Raw genomic sequence first — 14,835 nt, 5'->3', positions numbered from 1 at the left:
TGTATGTATGTATGTATGTATGTATGTAAGTATGTATGTATATATGTATGTGTGTGTATATATGTGGATATGTATATATATGTAGATCTGTATATATATATATACTAGCAGAATACCAAGCCATTGTGAGAAGTAGTGTGTTAAAGAAGTTATGAAAAAGAATAGCAAACATTTTAAAAATAACGTAAGATGATTGTTAATGTAATTGTTTTGTAATTGTCATGAGTGTTGCTGGCATATAAAAAATATATATATATATATATATATATATATATACAAAATACACACACAGAAACATATATAAACATATATATACATATAAATATATATATATATATATATATATATATATATACACATACATATATATACATATACATATATATACACATACTGTATATATACACACACACATATATACATACTGTATATACAACATATACATATCTACATATATACTGTATATACACATATATATACAAATCTACATATATATATCTACATATATATATTAGGGGTGGGACTCGATTAAAAAAATTAATCCAATTAATTAGAGGCTGTGTAAGAATTAATCTTGATTAATCGTATGTAATCGCACGTAAATTTGCCCCAAATCGCAAATGTTTTTTTTTTTATTTAAAACGGTTTTAGTGGGCGACAGAATCAAATAATAGACATGGACATGAATATTGTAAACTGAAGCTGTTTTAATTTCTGAAAAAAAGCTTTTAAACTGCATTTGAATTCAAAACAGAAACAAAAATATCATCCCTGGTTAAAATTGGGCAGACTTAAAAATAAAGTAGTAAGTTTAAGTACATTTTCAGAATAGTATTGTCTTTAAATAATAATAACCAAAATTTCACCATAAAGTGCAGTTTTTCTTCTTAAAAAAATAAGTCAGAAACATAAAAGGTAATTTGACCAGCTTACTCTTTAAACTCTGAGTAACATTAGCCAAAATTATTTTGTACATTAGGCTAAAACAGTGTGATCATTGAACATTTTGTAATTAGATGTATTTAGAATTACTAACGGTCACGGAAGTCCAATGATCCCCAGTAAGAGCCACAAAGTCCGCTTTCTGTAATGCATCTAATTTTGCTTGCTTTTCAGTGTGCACAAAACCATGCTTTTATCAAGGCTTCGGGTAGTCGAAATGATCAGTCGTAGGAGCGCGCTTTATTCCGACTCTAACATTTTTGTAGCTGTGATGTGTGCATCAGTGTAATGGATGTACCAGGAAATCATGCATTGACAAAAGTTCCCGTTTGCTTGGAATTGAAAGTGTTATTTTTTAACGCGTTATGGAGTACATGCATCGAAGCTTCTCAACTGTGCTTGTGCTAAGAAAGGGAAAATTTTAAAAATAACGTAACATGATTCTGCGTTAACCTAATATTTTTCATACGTCCCAAACCAAGGAGATGGGAAGGTAAAATGAATCGGTAGCGTACATAGTCAGTACATCCCTCTCGAATCGAACCTCGAATGTCGGCGTTAGAGGCGAAGACTCTACAATTGCGCCACCGCTTGTCTATGCTAAAGTATGTATTGTAGATCGGGCTATAGATATACATTTATATATATACCCGTGTATCGCAGTGGAGAAGTAGAAGTTATGAAAAAGAAAAGGGAACATTTTAAAAATAACGTAACATGATTGTCAATATACAGTAATTGTTTTGTGAGTGTTATTGAATGTTGCTGTCATCAAGGATTTGATTATCATTATTTCTTTCAATCAGGCTCGTATTTGTACGATGTGTTCAAGTTACATTCCGTGTTTGTCAATCGTTGTAAAGATAAGAGGTTTCATTCATCGATTAGTTCCTTACTGCATCAATAAACAGCTCGTCTTCCTTTTATCTGTGATGTGACAAACTGCATGCACGGTTTTTTTTTTTTACGCTGTCTTCCTTTAGCGGGACATTGACTTTTTCCACCGTGTGCTTTGTTTCCACAGTAGCTGCATTTATGAATATGCTTATCAGACGCTTCATATTTTTGCTGCCTTTTCAATTGTGTAATTCGGTTTTGTTCAGCTCTTTGGAACTGTTGCTTTTATCTGTGCACTGCATCAGTTCACGTGAGCCACTCGGTGTACTTGCATCGAAGGTTCCCAGCTGTGCTGGTGCCATCTCGTGCTATGTCCATAGCTTTATTTAATGTTACCTTAGTCCTGGCACTTAAAACTTTCTCTGGCAGTTTCGCTGAGTTTGTGTCAAACACCACCCTGACCATCTCATCTTCCTCTCCATAAGCACAGTCCTTCACCCGTGAATATTTACCCGTGGCAGTTTGCTATTGGATTGCCGCTGACGGATGGCCTTATATGGGCAGGCACTAAATTACAAACGCCAGCGCAGCCTGTCTATGAACTTAATTTAAAGTGTAGGTTTACATCGTGCTTTGTTTCCGAAGTAGCAGAACTCGCTTCTTATTGTTTCGCTGCCTTCTCAATTATATAATGCATGTTTTCTTCAGCGCTTTTTTGAGGTCTTCCTGGTTTTCTATGTACTGCGTGATTACGTGGGAGGCGTGATGATGTCACACGAAACTCCCCACGGCGTTGAAGCTCATCTCCATTACAGTAAATGGAGAAAACTGCTTCCAGTTATGACCATTACGCGTAGAATTTCGATATAAAACCTGTCCAACTTTTGTAAGGAAGCTGTAAGGAATCAACCTGCCAAATTTCAGCCTTCCACCCACACGGGAAGTTGGAGAATTAGTGATGAGTCAGTGAGTGAGTGAGTGAGTGAGTGAGTGAGTGAGTGAGTGCTTTGCCTTTTATTAGTATAGATATATATATATATGTTTATATATGTGTATATATATATATATATATATATATATATATATATATATATAGTGAACGATAGCGATAGGGCGCTCTCACTCCCTTGAACCCCTGTCCACGACTCCAGACACCAGGTAAAAGTCCTCAAGTTGACTTTATTTTTATGCCACAGTGCACAAAGCACACTTTCCACCACAATAATCATACAATAATAATCACTAATCACAAATACACAATAATCCAATCCTCCAGCTCCCAGACGCGTTGCCACCCTTTCACCCAGCTCAGCTCGCTGTCTGGGAGCGACACAGTCCTTTTATACTCCCTGACCCGGAAGTGTTCTCAATCCCCAGTCCATGTGATCCTCAATCACTTCCAGGTCAGGTAAAAGCTCTTCTCTTCAACCCGGAAGCCCGTCGCTCTTCCTATGACAAACTTCCGGGTAATAGGGCACAAAGAAGTCCTCGGTCCTCCCTGCAGCTCCCTCTTGTGGCCCCCATGGCATCCAGCAGGGCTGTGCATAAAAACCACATTGTCCATAATGCTCTGCTGGTCTTCTGGGGACCTCCATGCTGCAAGGAGGGCTCCACCTGGCGGCTTGGGGGTATTGGCCGGGATAAACGGCCGGCCATCCTTCACAATATATATATATATGTATGTGTGTGTATATATATATATGTATATTTATCTATATGTATGTGTATATCTATATATGTATACTGGCAAAATACCCGCGCTTCGCAGCGGAGAAGTAGTGTGTTAAAGAAGTAATGAAAAAGAAAAGGAAACATTTTAATAATAACGTAACATGATTGACAATGTAATTGTGTTGTCATTGTCATGAGTGTTGCTGGCATATATATATCTCGTGTTACGCACGCGCGAGTAGGAGACCGCGGACGGATCTTAACGCACTTGGGAAGACATTCGCCGGCAGGGAATGGCGGGGTACTAACCTTTTTCCTTTGCTTTCTTACAGAAAAAAAGACGCTCTGCCACCATAAGCCGCATTTGCCCACAGTGCGTTACTTCCGCCCTTCCTCCTCCATTGTTCCTGACGTCATCAATCCCATCTTCCCCCACAGTTCTTCCCAGCATTCCTCCACTTCCGGCTCCTCCCTCATAAAATGGCCGCCGACGCCATGATTCGGTGTCGTGCAATACATGAATTTTGTTTATGTATTTTTTGACCTTTTTTGTTCTTTACTGTGGAGAATTGTACAGTATACGGGGCCGGAAATCCCAAACCTTTATGTTGTGTCCTGATTCGTCTTTTACAGTGGCGTAGTCGGCAGGATACTAGATCCGAAAATATGAGCGAAGGACAGGACCTCAACACAGCGCTGCAAGGGATGAATACCCAGATCCTATCCCTGCAGCAAGAGCAAACCGCTACCGCCCGAGGAATATTGGACATACTAAAAGAGGGCTGGGAGGCTGAGGCCCCTCCCTCCTCTAACATGTTGGAGTATGTGGCGCAACTGCGCGACAGGCTCACTAAAATCAGGCCGCTCCTAAAAGACCACGTGACTCGTGTGCAGGCAGCGCAGGCCCGGTGTTACAATCGTAACTGTCCTCCGGGAGCTCTGCCCGGGGGATCGGGTGATGGTGCTTGTTCCTACCTCCCACTCTAAGTTACTAGCTCACTGGCAAGGGCCATACGAGGTTAAGGAAAGAAAGGGATTCGTCGACTATTTGGTTAAAACAGCCCAATCGTCGGCCGAGTGAGAGGATCTACCATGTAAATTTACTGAAACCCTGGAAAGACGGGGAAGAGTCTTCCAACTCGCGCAGATCCCTCTCCCTGTTCGCGTGCGCGTCTGCCCTTAACCTCGGTGATGAGCTGACGCCCCTACAGCAGCAGGAGTTAACCCATGCGATCCGAGCCTTCCCCGAAGTAGTGAGCGAGTCACCTGGTCGGACCTCGCTGATTGCACACGACATAATCACGGACCCAGAGTAATCGTCCGGGAAAGACCCTATAGACTCCCGGAGGCAAAACACACTGAAGTGGAACTGGAGGTGCAACAAATGTTGGATATGGACATTATTGAAGAGAGCCATAGTCCCTGGTCCAGTCCTATCGTCCTCGTTTACAAGCCAAACGGCTCCTGGAGGTTCTGTAACGACTTTAGACATCTAAATCAGGTCTCCAAATTCGATGCCTACCCGATGCCCCGCATTGACGACCTTCTTGACCGGCTAGGTACGACTCGATACTTGACTACTCTTGACATGACGAAAGGGTATTGGCAAATTCCCTTAACGGCATTCGCAAAAGAAAAAATGGCCTTTAGCACCCCTAGTGGACACTGGCAATACAAGGTCCTCCCATTTGGGTTGCACGGGGCCCCGGCGACCATTCAACGTCTGGTGGATAGAGTGCTAAAGCCCCACCAGTCCTATAGTGCCGCCTACTTGGATGACGTAGTCATCTATTCCGGCACCTGGAAGGAGCATCTACTGCAGGTCTCTGCTGTCCTCTCAACACTAGCTAAAGCCGGCCTTCGCATAAACCCTCGTAAGTGTTTTTTTGGCTTGAAGGAGGCCAAGTATTTAGGCTACCTGGTGGGACAAGGACAGGTGAGACCACAGTGTTCAAAAATTAAAGACATCCTGGAATGGCCCCGTCCGAATACCAAGAGACAGGTGCAGGCTTTTTTGGGGTTGGCAGGGTACTACCGCTGGTTCGTACCCCGTTTCTCCGAAAGCGCAGCACCCTTGACCAATTTAACAAAGAAGGGCGCTCCCCTGCACGTGGTATGGAATGACAAGGCGGAACACGCATTCAGTGACCTAAAGAAGGCCCTAACGTCGGCACCTGTGTTAAAGACACCCGATTTTGGGGTCCCTTTTATTCTCCAGACCGACGCTTCGGACACAGGCCTGGGCGCCATGTTGAGCCAAAGCGTCGATGGTGTCGAACACTCCGTGATGTACTTGAGCCGGAAACTGCTGGACCGAGAGACTAGGTATACGGCAGTGGAGAGGGAGGCCTTGGCCATTAAGTGGGCAGTGAACCATCTCCGTTACTACCTGTTGGGTTGCGAATTCACTCTGGTGACTGATCAGGCTGCACTTCAGTGGATGTCCCTACATCATAAAGAGTCGAATCCGCGAGTCACCAGGTGGTTTCTGGATTTACAGCCGTATAAGTTCACCGTCACTTATCATCGCGGCACCCTTCAGTCCAATGCCGACGCCCTCTCTCGTATCCACGACCTCCCGGTTAGGTCCGCCAGACCTGACGGTTTTGGGCTAAGGGGGTCGTCACTCACACGCAAGTAGGAGACCGCGGACGGATCTTAACGCACTTGGAAAGACATTCGCCGGCAGGGAATGGCGGGGTACTAACCTTTTTCCTTTGCTTTCTTACAGAAAAAAAGACGCTCCGCCACCATAAGCCGCATTTGCCCGCAGTGCGTTACTTCCGCCCTTCCTTCTCCATTGTTCCTGAAGTCTTCGATCCCATCTTCCCCCACGGTTCTTCCCAGCATTCCTCCACTTCCAGCTCCTCCCTCATAAAATGGCCGCCGACGCCATGATTCAGTGTCGTGCGATACATGAATTTTGTTTATGTATTTTTTTGACCTTTTTTGTTCTTTACTGTGGAGAATTGTACAGTATACAGGGTCAGAAACCCCAAACCTTTATATTGTGTCCTGATTCGTCTTTTACAATATATATATATATATATATATATACACAAACACATATAAACATATATATATACACATCATATATGTATATACATACATATATACACATATACAAATATAGACATATATGTGTATAAACATATATATATATACACACACACACACACACATATATATATATATATATATATATATATATATATATATATATATACTAGCAGAATACCAGCGCTTCGCAGTGGAGAAGTAGTGTGTTAAAGAAGTTATGAAAAAGAAAAGGAAAAATTTTATGGAACACACGGTTTTTAACTGTGTTCGTGCTCGTGCTTGCGCATGTGCCAACCGGCCTACGGGCCTTTTGAGTGTGAAGTAACTCTTAAAACAGCACTTTTATTTAAGTGTTGAACCGTATGCTTAAGGCATACAGAAGAGGAAATTAAGAACCTTTAAGTATAGAAAGAAGAAGTAAAGAATGTTTAAGTATAGAAATAACTGAAGTTTCTCAAGAAAAGCTAAGTTTATAGAAGATACATTTTTTCCTTTTTTTTACCTTTATTCTACATGTGTAACCATTTTTCCTTTTATTCTTGTGTGGATTATTTGCTTTTAACTTTCACTAAATATTTTAAAACAAACCTTTGTACTTTGAGATTTCTTTCACACCACATTTTACCAAAGAAGGCTTCATTTGGGAGAGGTTTTTGCAGTTTCTCCGGTGGTGGGGGGATGGTATGGCCGCTTGGGATTATCGACACATTTACAAGACAAAAGACGCTGAATGAAGACGTGCAAGTGGATTTAAGGTGGGCCGGATTTACGAGTTTTCTCGTAAGCTTTGGTAATTCTAGTGTTAAATAGCTACACGATCAGTTGTAACTTTTTCAGGGTGTTTCTTTTCAATAAAGTCAAGTGTTAGACAAGTGTCATTAAATAGTGCCGCTGCACAATCAGTTGCAATTTTTAAATAAACACAAATCACAAAACGTCTGTGTGCCGAATAAGTTTTTGTAGAATACAGTACATTAGCTGACAAGAGGCTGGCCCAGCCTTTCTGAGTTTTGGTAGCCAACACGAGCCCTGATTCGCCAATTCTTGGTAGCCATGCCAGGTGTCACTGGTCAATTTTTGGTAGCCGAAACGGGTTGTGAATGGTCAATTCTTTGTAGCTGATACAGGCTGCAATTGCCCTGAGCTTTCAATTCTTGGTAGAATCTCGGTAGCAGAAACCGATCTGATTGGTTCTCGCTACCAAGAATTACCTTGACTCATGGCTGCTCAGGGGCCATATACATTAACTACATACCAATATGATGTTGTATTTAGTTTCAAATTAACCTAAAAACAGGTATATGACAAACTACTTACCAAGAGCCTAAGTCCAGTCTAGAATCAGGACTGCATTTAATCTCACTTTCTGACTTGTCTTCTGTCTAGAAAAAAAAATCAGACATGTATTTGAGCTATTTTGCAAATTTACTTTAGCTCCATGTAATCTTGCAAATTGCAGAAGGCTAATTTCTCAAACACTTAATTATAACATAAACATGAAAATATGACCAGAAAACTAATGGACATACAGTGGTGTGAAAAACTATTTGCCCCCTTCCTGATTTCTTATTCTTTTGCATATTTGTCACACAAAATGTTTCTGATCATCAAACACATTTAACCATTAGTCAAATATAACACAAGTAAACTCAAAATGCAGTTTTAAATGATGGTTTTTATTATTTAGGGAGAAAAAAAATCCAAACCTACATGGCCCTGTGTGAAAAAGTAATTGCCCCCTTGTTAAAAAATAACCTAACTGTGGTGTATCACACCTGAGTTCAATTTCCGTAGCCACCACAAGGCCTGATTACTGCCACACCTGTTTCAATCAAGAAATCCCTTAAATAGGAGCTGCCTGACACAGAGAAGTAGACCAAAAGCACCTCAAAAGCTAGACATCATGCCAAGATCCAAAGAAATTCAGGAACAAATGAGAACAGAAGTAATTGAGATCTATCAGTCTGGTAAAGGTTACAAAGCCATTTCTAAAGCTTTGGGACTCCAGCGAACCACAGTGAGAGCCATTATCCACAAATGGCAAAAACCTGGAACAGTGGTGAACCTTCCCAGGACCAAAATTACCCCAAGAGCGCCGACACGACTCATCCGAGAGGTCACAAAAGACAGATTACTAGGACAGCATTTTTCACTTAAGAAATATAGCAAAAGTTAGACCTTTTATAAACTTGCAAGATGCTGAGAAATTATTTCATAGTTTTGTTTTCAGTCAGCTAGTTTACTGTAATGCACACCTCTCAGGACTACCCAAAAGAGACATCAATTGATTGCAACTAGTGCAGAATGCAGCTGCTAGAATCTTAACTAGGAAAAGAAAATCTGAGCACATCTCTCCAGTTCTGATGTCACTGCATTTATTACCTGTGACATTTAGAAATGACTTTAAAATACTGCTTATGGTTTACAAAGCTTTAAATAATCTCTTTCCATCCTGTATCTCGGAATGCCTTTCACCTTACACTCCAAATCATGACCTTAGATCTTCAAATGAGTGTCTGCTTAGAATTCCAAGAGCTAAACTTAAAAGAAGTGGTGAGGCAGCCTTCTGCTGTTATGCACCTAAAATATGGAATAGCTTACCAATAGAAATTCTTCAGGCTAATACAGTGGAGCATTTTAAAGAACTGCTAAAAACTAATTCTTTTAACATTGCTTTCTCATAGCTTCATTTTAGTTTAATCCTGATATTCTGTATATGCATTTAATTATCTTTATAATTCATGGTGGTCTTGAAATCCGTACTATCCCCTACTTTCTCTGCTGTTCTTTTTCCAGTTTTCTGTGGTAGCGATCTGCACCACCTCCATCCGATCAAAGCACTGTGCTGTCCCTACATTAATGGATTGAAGGCCAGAGGTCCACATGACCATCATCATCAAGTTCTTCCATGTGAACCCTGAAAATCATGAGGACTGGTTGAGATAATTTATGTTCGGTGGAATGCCTAGAGGGGGCTGGCCGGTCTCATGGGCTGGAACCCCTGCAGGTTTTGTTTTTTTCTCTCCAATCTTTGCTCTTGCTCTGGGCCTGATGTTGGTCCCCAGCAACCATATATTGGCAGAGGCAGTAGATTGCATTTCAAACCTAAGAATGTACTCTTTGTATTATTTGGCAGATACTATGATCTGCTTCTCACAATTGAGAAGACGTGGTGGATGTTTGCAGACTGGCTGATCAATCACAAGTGTTATCTGGTAGGTAAGAACCCAATTAATCAGACTTTGTTTCAGACCTAAGAATGTAAATAGATGTATAATATATATATATATTACCAGTCAAAGTTTTGGACCAGAAATTTCATAGAAATTGAAAACATTAAGAAAAATTATACTATTAAATAGAAACAGAAGGGGAAGGCCCATATGCACAACTGCATAAGATATGTACATCACATTGAGAAAAATGTCATACAGGTCCTCAGCAGGCTTCTTTAAATGCATGCCAAAAAATTGGTGTCATCTGCAACAGAGAAAAGACAACTGCAAGACGTAGAATAAGAAACAGAAAAAATAAAAAAATATATCTGAAACTAGCAAATAAAGAGAAAAGATTAAACTGGGCAAAATTAACAGAGACATTGAACAGAAGCTGACTGGAAAACCATATTGTGGTCATTATCTTATTGCAGATGACACTTCTCAAACTACTTACTCAAATGTCCCTATCCTCTTATGTAGTTGTGCATCTGGGCCTTCCCCTCCATTTGCTGTCCTCTTAAGATTAAGTTTGCGCTCTTTTCCCAAGGCACTTTGTAGGAAATATTCAGTTTCTTATCAATCTGTTGCATGGAATAACCTTTACTCCACATAAAAAAACAGACTGACACGTTTATTAGGAAAGCTGTTTCATTTTGGTCATTTTTGAACCTAGGACAGAACCTGAAAGCCACTACAGTGCAACCCACATGAAGTGAATAATAAGTGTGAATAAGCAGTGTTAATGCAAATAAAAAGGTTTTTCTAATAACAGATTAGCATTTAAAAAGGAATAATCAAGGATAAGGTAAGGGAGTTGACCATAAGGATAATGAAGGAATAGCTTCTAGTCATGTGTTAATTATAAAATAAAAAATCAGTCATTTCAAATGGTAAAAGCCATTAGCAATACTAGCAATGTCAAGATATTTTTACACCATTTTAATGACATCTTCATTAAAAAAGGTATCAATTTCTATCAAAAACGTGAAAACAAAAAATGGTATTAATGAATAAAAATATTTTACTACTGCAGGACCTGTATAAATGTTAAAGCCCAGTGACACCCTTTATTACCTGGACACTACTTTCATGTACAAGTTCATCATATGCAAGCTTTGCAGCTTCTTTTTTTGCTTCTTTTTTATTTTTTCCATTTGCTACACCAAATTCTCGATCTCCAATTTTGAACTGACAGGAAAACCTATTTTAAAACAAAAAAAAAAAGAGCATAATGTTTTGTTAAAAGCATTTTCACTCTTATGATAATGAAGATGATTTGGCAGCAACCAAGCTCCCCATATTTTATATATATATATAGATTGTCACACGTATACATGGGAGACAGTTTACAGGGTCAAATGAATGTATTTCCCCACCAGACCTGGGGTTGGCACTGCCCTCTAATTCTTTCTCCCTTTGTCCTGCAGTTTAACACAAGATACCTCAGCCGAATTCCTCTCCTGGTCCTCAGAAATTGTCTTCCAATGCCATCACTTCCTCTTCCGCCCCTTAAGATCCTACCTAACCAAGATGTAATTTCATATGCCAGTCCCCAGGATTCCACCCTTCAATCTACATCACTTCAAAAACCCACCCTGTCTGCTGTATTATACTATATATATATATATATATATATATACACAAGTATATATATATATATATATATATATATATATATATTATAATAAAAAAAAAGGTGACGTGATTTTCTTAGAGAGACACTTTCACGTCCCGCGAGACTAGACTTTGTGCCAAGACATTTAACCACGCCCGGAACCGGAAATAAAAGACAAAGAGTAGATGACAAAGTAGAATGTAAAAAATTCAAAAATGCTGGAGCGGTACACATGCAGAGCAGGTAAGTGATAATGGAAGCACGAAAAATCGAAAGTCTCAAAAAAAAAATGACAGTAAAGACCACATTAACGGAAACAAATGGAAAATGTTACTCAGTGAAATAATGGAACAGTGAAAAGAGATCAAATATATTTTTTGGATTTAAACTAGATGTCGGAGACTTGTAGATCGTCTAATTCATATTGCCATTAGGGAAAAGTAGCGTGTCTTCCCAATGAAGAGGCATATCTGCAAGAATTAAAAGATTTGTTATTTGGTGAAAGTGAAAGAGAAAATTTCAACCCCCTCGAGACAAGACCTTATGCAAACATCTGCTCACATCCAAAACATTTCCAACCATGCACATGGTTCAACCATTTCTCATTTGTGTGAATGCTATTGTCAGACACATTTTGTGTAAAGAGAAAGAAATGATATTCACTACAAGGCAGTTATACGTTGTGTGGTCACAATGTAATTCCAAACACGGAATCAAAATTCAATGCGATATTGACAAAAAGGTAAACGCAAAAAGAGATTGTATACAGTGGTGTGAAAAACTATTTACCCCCTTCCTGATTTCTTTTTCTTTTGCATGTTTGTCACACAAAATGTTTCTGATCATCAAACACATTTAACCATTAGTCAAATATAACACAAGTAAACACAAAATGCAGTTTTTAAATGATGGTTTTTATTATTTAGGGAGAAAAAATATCCAAACCTACATGGCCCTGTGTGAAAAAGTAATTGCCCCCTTGTTAAAAATAACCTAACTGTGGTGTATCACACCTGAGTTCAATTTCCGTAGCCACCCCCAGGCCTGATTACTGCCACACCTGTTTCAATCAAGAAATCCCTTAAATAGGAGCTGCCTGACACAGAGAAGTAGACCAAAAGCACCTCAAAAGCTAGACATCATGCCAAGATCCAAAGAAATTCAGAAACAAATGAGAACAGAAGTAATTGAGATCTATCAGTCTGGTAAAGGTTATAAAGCCATTTCTAAAGCTTTGGGACTCCAGCGAACCACAGTGAGAACCATTATCCACAAATGGCAAAAACATGGAACTGTGGTGAACCTTCCCAGGAGTGGCCGGCCGACCAAAATTACCCCAAGAGCGCAGAGACGACTCATCCGAGAGGTCACAAAAGACCCCAGGACAACGTCTAAAGAACTGCAGGCCTCACTTGCCTCAATTAAGGTCAGTGTTCACGACTTCACCATAAGAAAGAGACTGGGCAAAAACGGCCTGCATGGCAGATTTTCAAGACACAAACCACTGTTAAGCAAAAAGAACATTAGGACTTGTCTCAATTTTGCTAAGAAACATCTCAATGATTGCCAAGACCTTTGGGAAAATACCTTGTGGACTGATGAGACAAAAGTTGAACTTTTTGGAAGGCAAATGTCCCGTTACATCTGGCGTAAAAGGAACACAGCATTTCAGAAAAAGAACATCATACCAACAGTAAAATATGGTGGTGGTAGTGTGATGGTCTGGGGTTGTTTTGTTGCTTCAGGACCTGGAAGGTTTGCTGTGATAGATGGAACCATGAATTCTACTGTCTACCAAAAATCCTGAAGGAGAATGTCCGCCATCTGTTCGTCAACTCAAGCTGAAGCGATCTTGGGTGCTGCAACAGGACAATGACCCAAAACATACCAGCAAATCCACCTCTGAATGGCTGAAGAAAAACAAAATGAAGACTTTGCAGTGGCCTAGTCAAAGTCCTGACCTGAATCCAATTGAGATGCTATGGCATGACCTTAAAAAGGCGGTTCATGCTAGAAAACCCTCAAATAAAGCTGAATTACAACAATTCTGCAAAGATGAGTGGGCCAAAATTCCTCCAGAGCGCTGTAAAAGACTCATTGCAAGTTATCGCAAACGCTTGATTGCAGTTATTGCTGCTAAGGGTGGCCCAACCAGTTATTAGGTTCAGGGGGCAATTACTTTTTCACACAGGGCCATGTAGGTTTGGATTTTTTTTTCTCCCTAAATAATAAAACCATCATTTAAAAACTGCATTTTGTGTTTACTTGTGTTATATTTGACTAATGGTTAAATGTGTTTGATGATCAGAAACATTTTGTATGACAAACATGCAAAAGAATAAGAAATCAGGAACGGGGCAAATAGTTTTTCACACCACTGTATATGGACATACAGCGCATCACTTTTTCCACATTTTGTTATGTTACAGCCTTATTCCAAAATGGATTAAATTCATTTTTTTCCTTAGAATTCTACACACAACACCCCATAATGACAACGTGAAAAAAGTTTACTTGAGATTTTTGCAAATTTATTAAAAATAAAAAAATAAGAAAGCACATGTACATAAGTATTCACAGCCTTTGCCATGAAGCTCAAAATTGAGCTCAGGTGCATCCTGTTTCCCCTGATCATCTATGAGATGTTTCTGCAGCTTAATTGGAGTCCACCTGTGGTAAATTCAGTTGATTGGACATGATTTGGAAAGGCACACACCTGTCTATAGAAGGTCCCACAGTTGACAGTCCATGTCAGAGCACAAACCAAGCATGAAGTCAAAGGAATTGTCTGTAGACCTCCGAGACAGGATTGTCTCGAGGCACAAATCTGGGGAAGGTTACAGAAAAATGTCTGCTGCTTTGAAGGTCCCAATTAGCACAATGGCCTCCATCATCCGTAAGTGGAAGAAGTTCGAAACCACCAGGATTCCTCCTAGAGTTGGCCGGCCATCTAAACTGAGCGATCGGGGGAGAAGGGCCTTAGTCCGGGAGGTGACCAAGAACCCAATGGTCACTCTGTCAGAGCTCCAGAGGTCCTCTGTGGAGAGAGGAGAACCTTCCAGAAGGACAACCATCTCTGCAGCAATCCACCAATCAGGCCTGTATGGCAGAGTGGCCAGACGGAAGCCACTCCTTAGTAAAAGGCACATGGCAGCCCGCCTGGAGTTTGCCAAAAGGCACCTGAAGGACTCTCAGACCATGAGAAACAAAATTCTCTGGTCTGATGAGACAAAGATTGAACTCTTTGGTGTGAATGCCAGGCGTCACGTTTGGAGAACACCAGGCACTGTTCATCACCAGGCCAATACCATCACTATAGTGAAGCATGGTGGTGGCAGCATCATGCTGTGGGGATGTTTTTCAGCGGCAGGAAACGGGAGACTAGTCAGGATAAACGGAAAGATGACTGCAGCAATGTACAGAGACATCCTGGATGAAAACCTGCTCCAGAGCACTCTTGACCTCAGACTGGGGCGACGGTTCATCTTTCAG

The 14,835-nt window shown here is 40.3% G+C and overlaps 1 protein-coding gene across 4 annotated transcripts in view; it reads right to left on the bottom strand.

Moving 5' to 3' along the window:
- The window catches only part of LOC120516522 (interferon-induced, double-stranded RNA-activated protein kinase-like), a 124,464-nt gene that overhangs the window by 76,971 nt on the left and 32,658 nt on the right, over positions 1 to 14,835 (bottom strand). For all 4 annotated transcript variants that reach the window (XM_039738251.1, XM_039738254.1, XM_039738253.1 and 1 more), the window contains exons 7-8: positions 10,803 to 10,929; positions 7,828 to 7,892 (exon numbers count right to left, since the gene is read on the bottom strand). In XM_039738251.1, coding sequence (XP_039594185.1) covers positions 7,828 to 7,892; positions 10,803 to 10,929 — 192 coding nt within the window. The remainder of the gene's footprint in view (positions 1 to 7,827; positions 7,893 to 10,802; positions 10,930 to 14,835) is intronic.

Source organism: Polypterus senegalus, chromosome 16, assembly GCF_016835505.1.
Source record: "Polypterus senegalus isolate Bchr_013 chromosome 16, ASM1683550v1, whole genome shotgun sequence".
Taxonomy (NCBI): Eukaryota; Metazoa; Chordata; class Cladistia; order Polypteriformes; family Polypteridae; genus Polypterus; species Polypterus senegalus.
The sequence above is the reverse complement of the archived record's forward strand: the minus strand, read 5'-3'. Positions and strand labels throughout refer to the sequence as shown.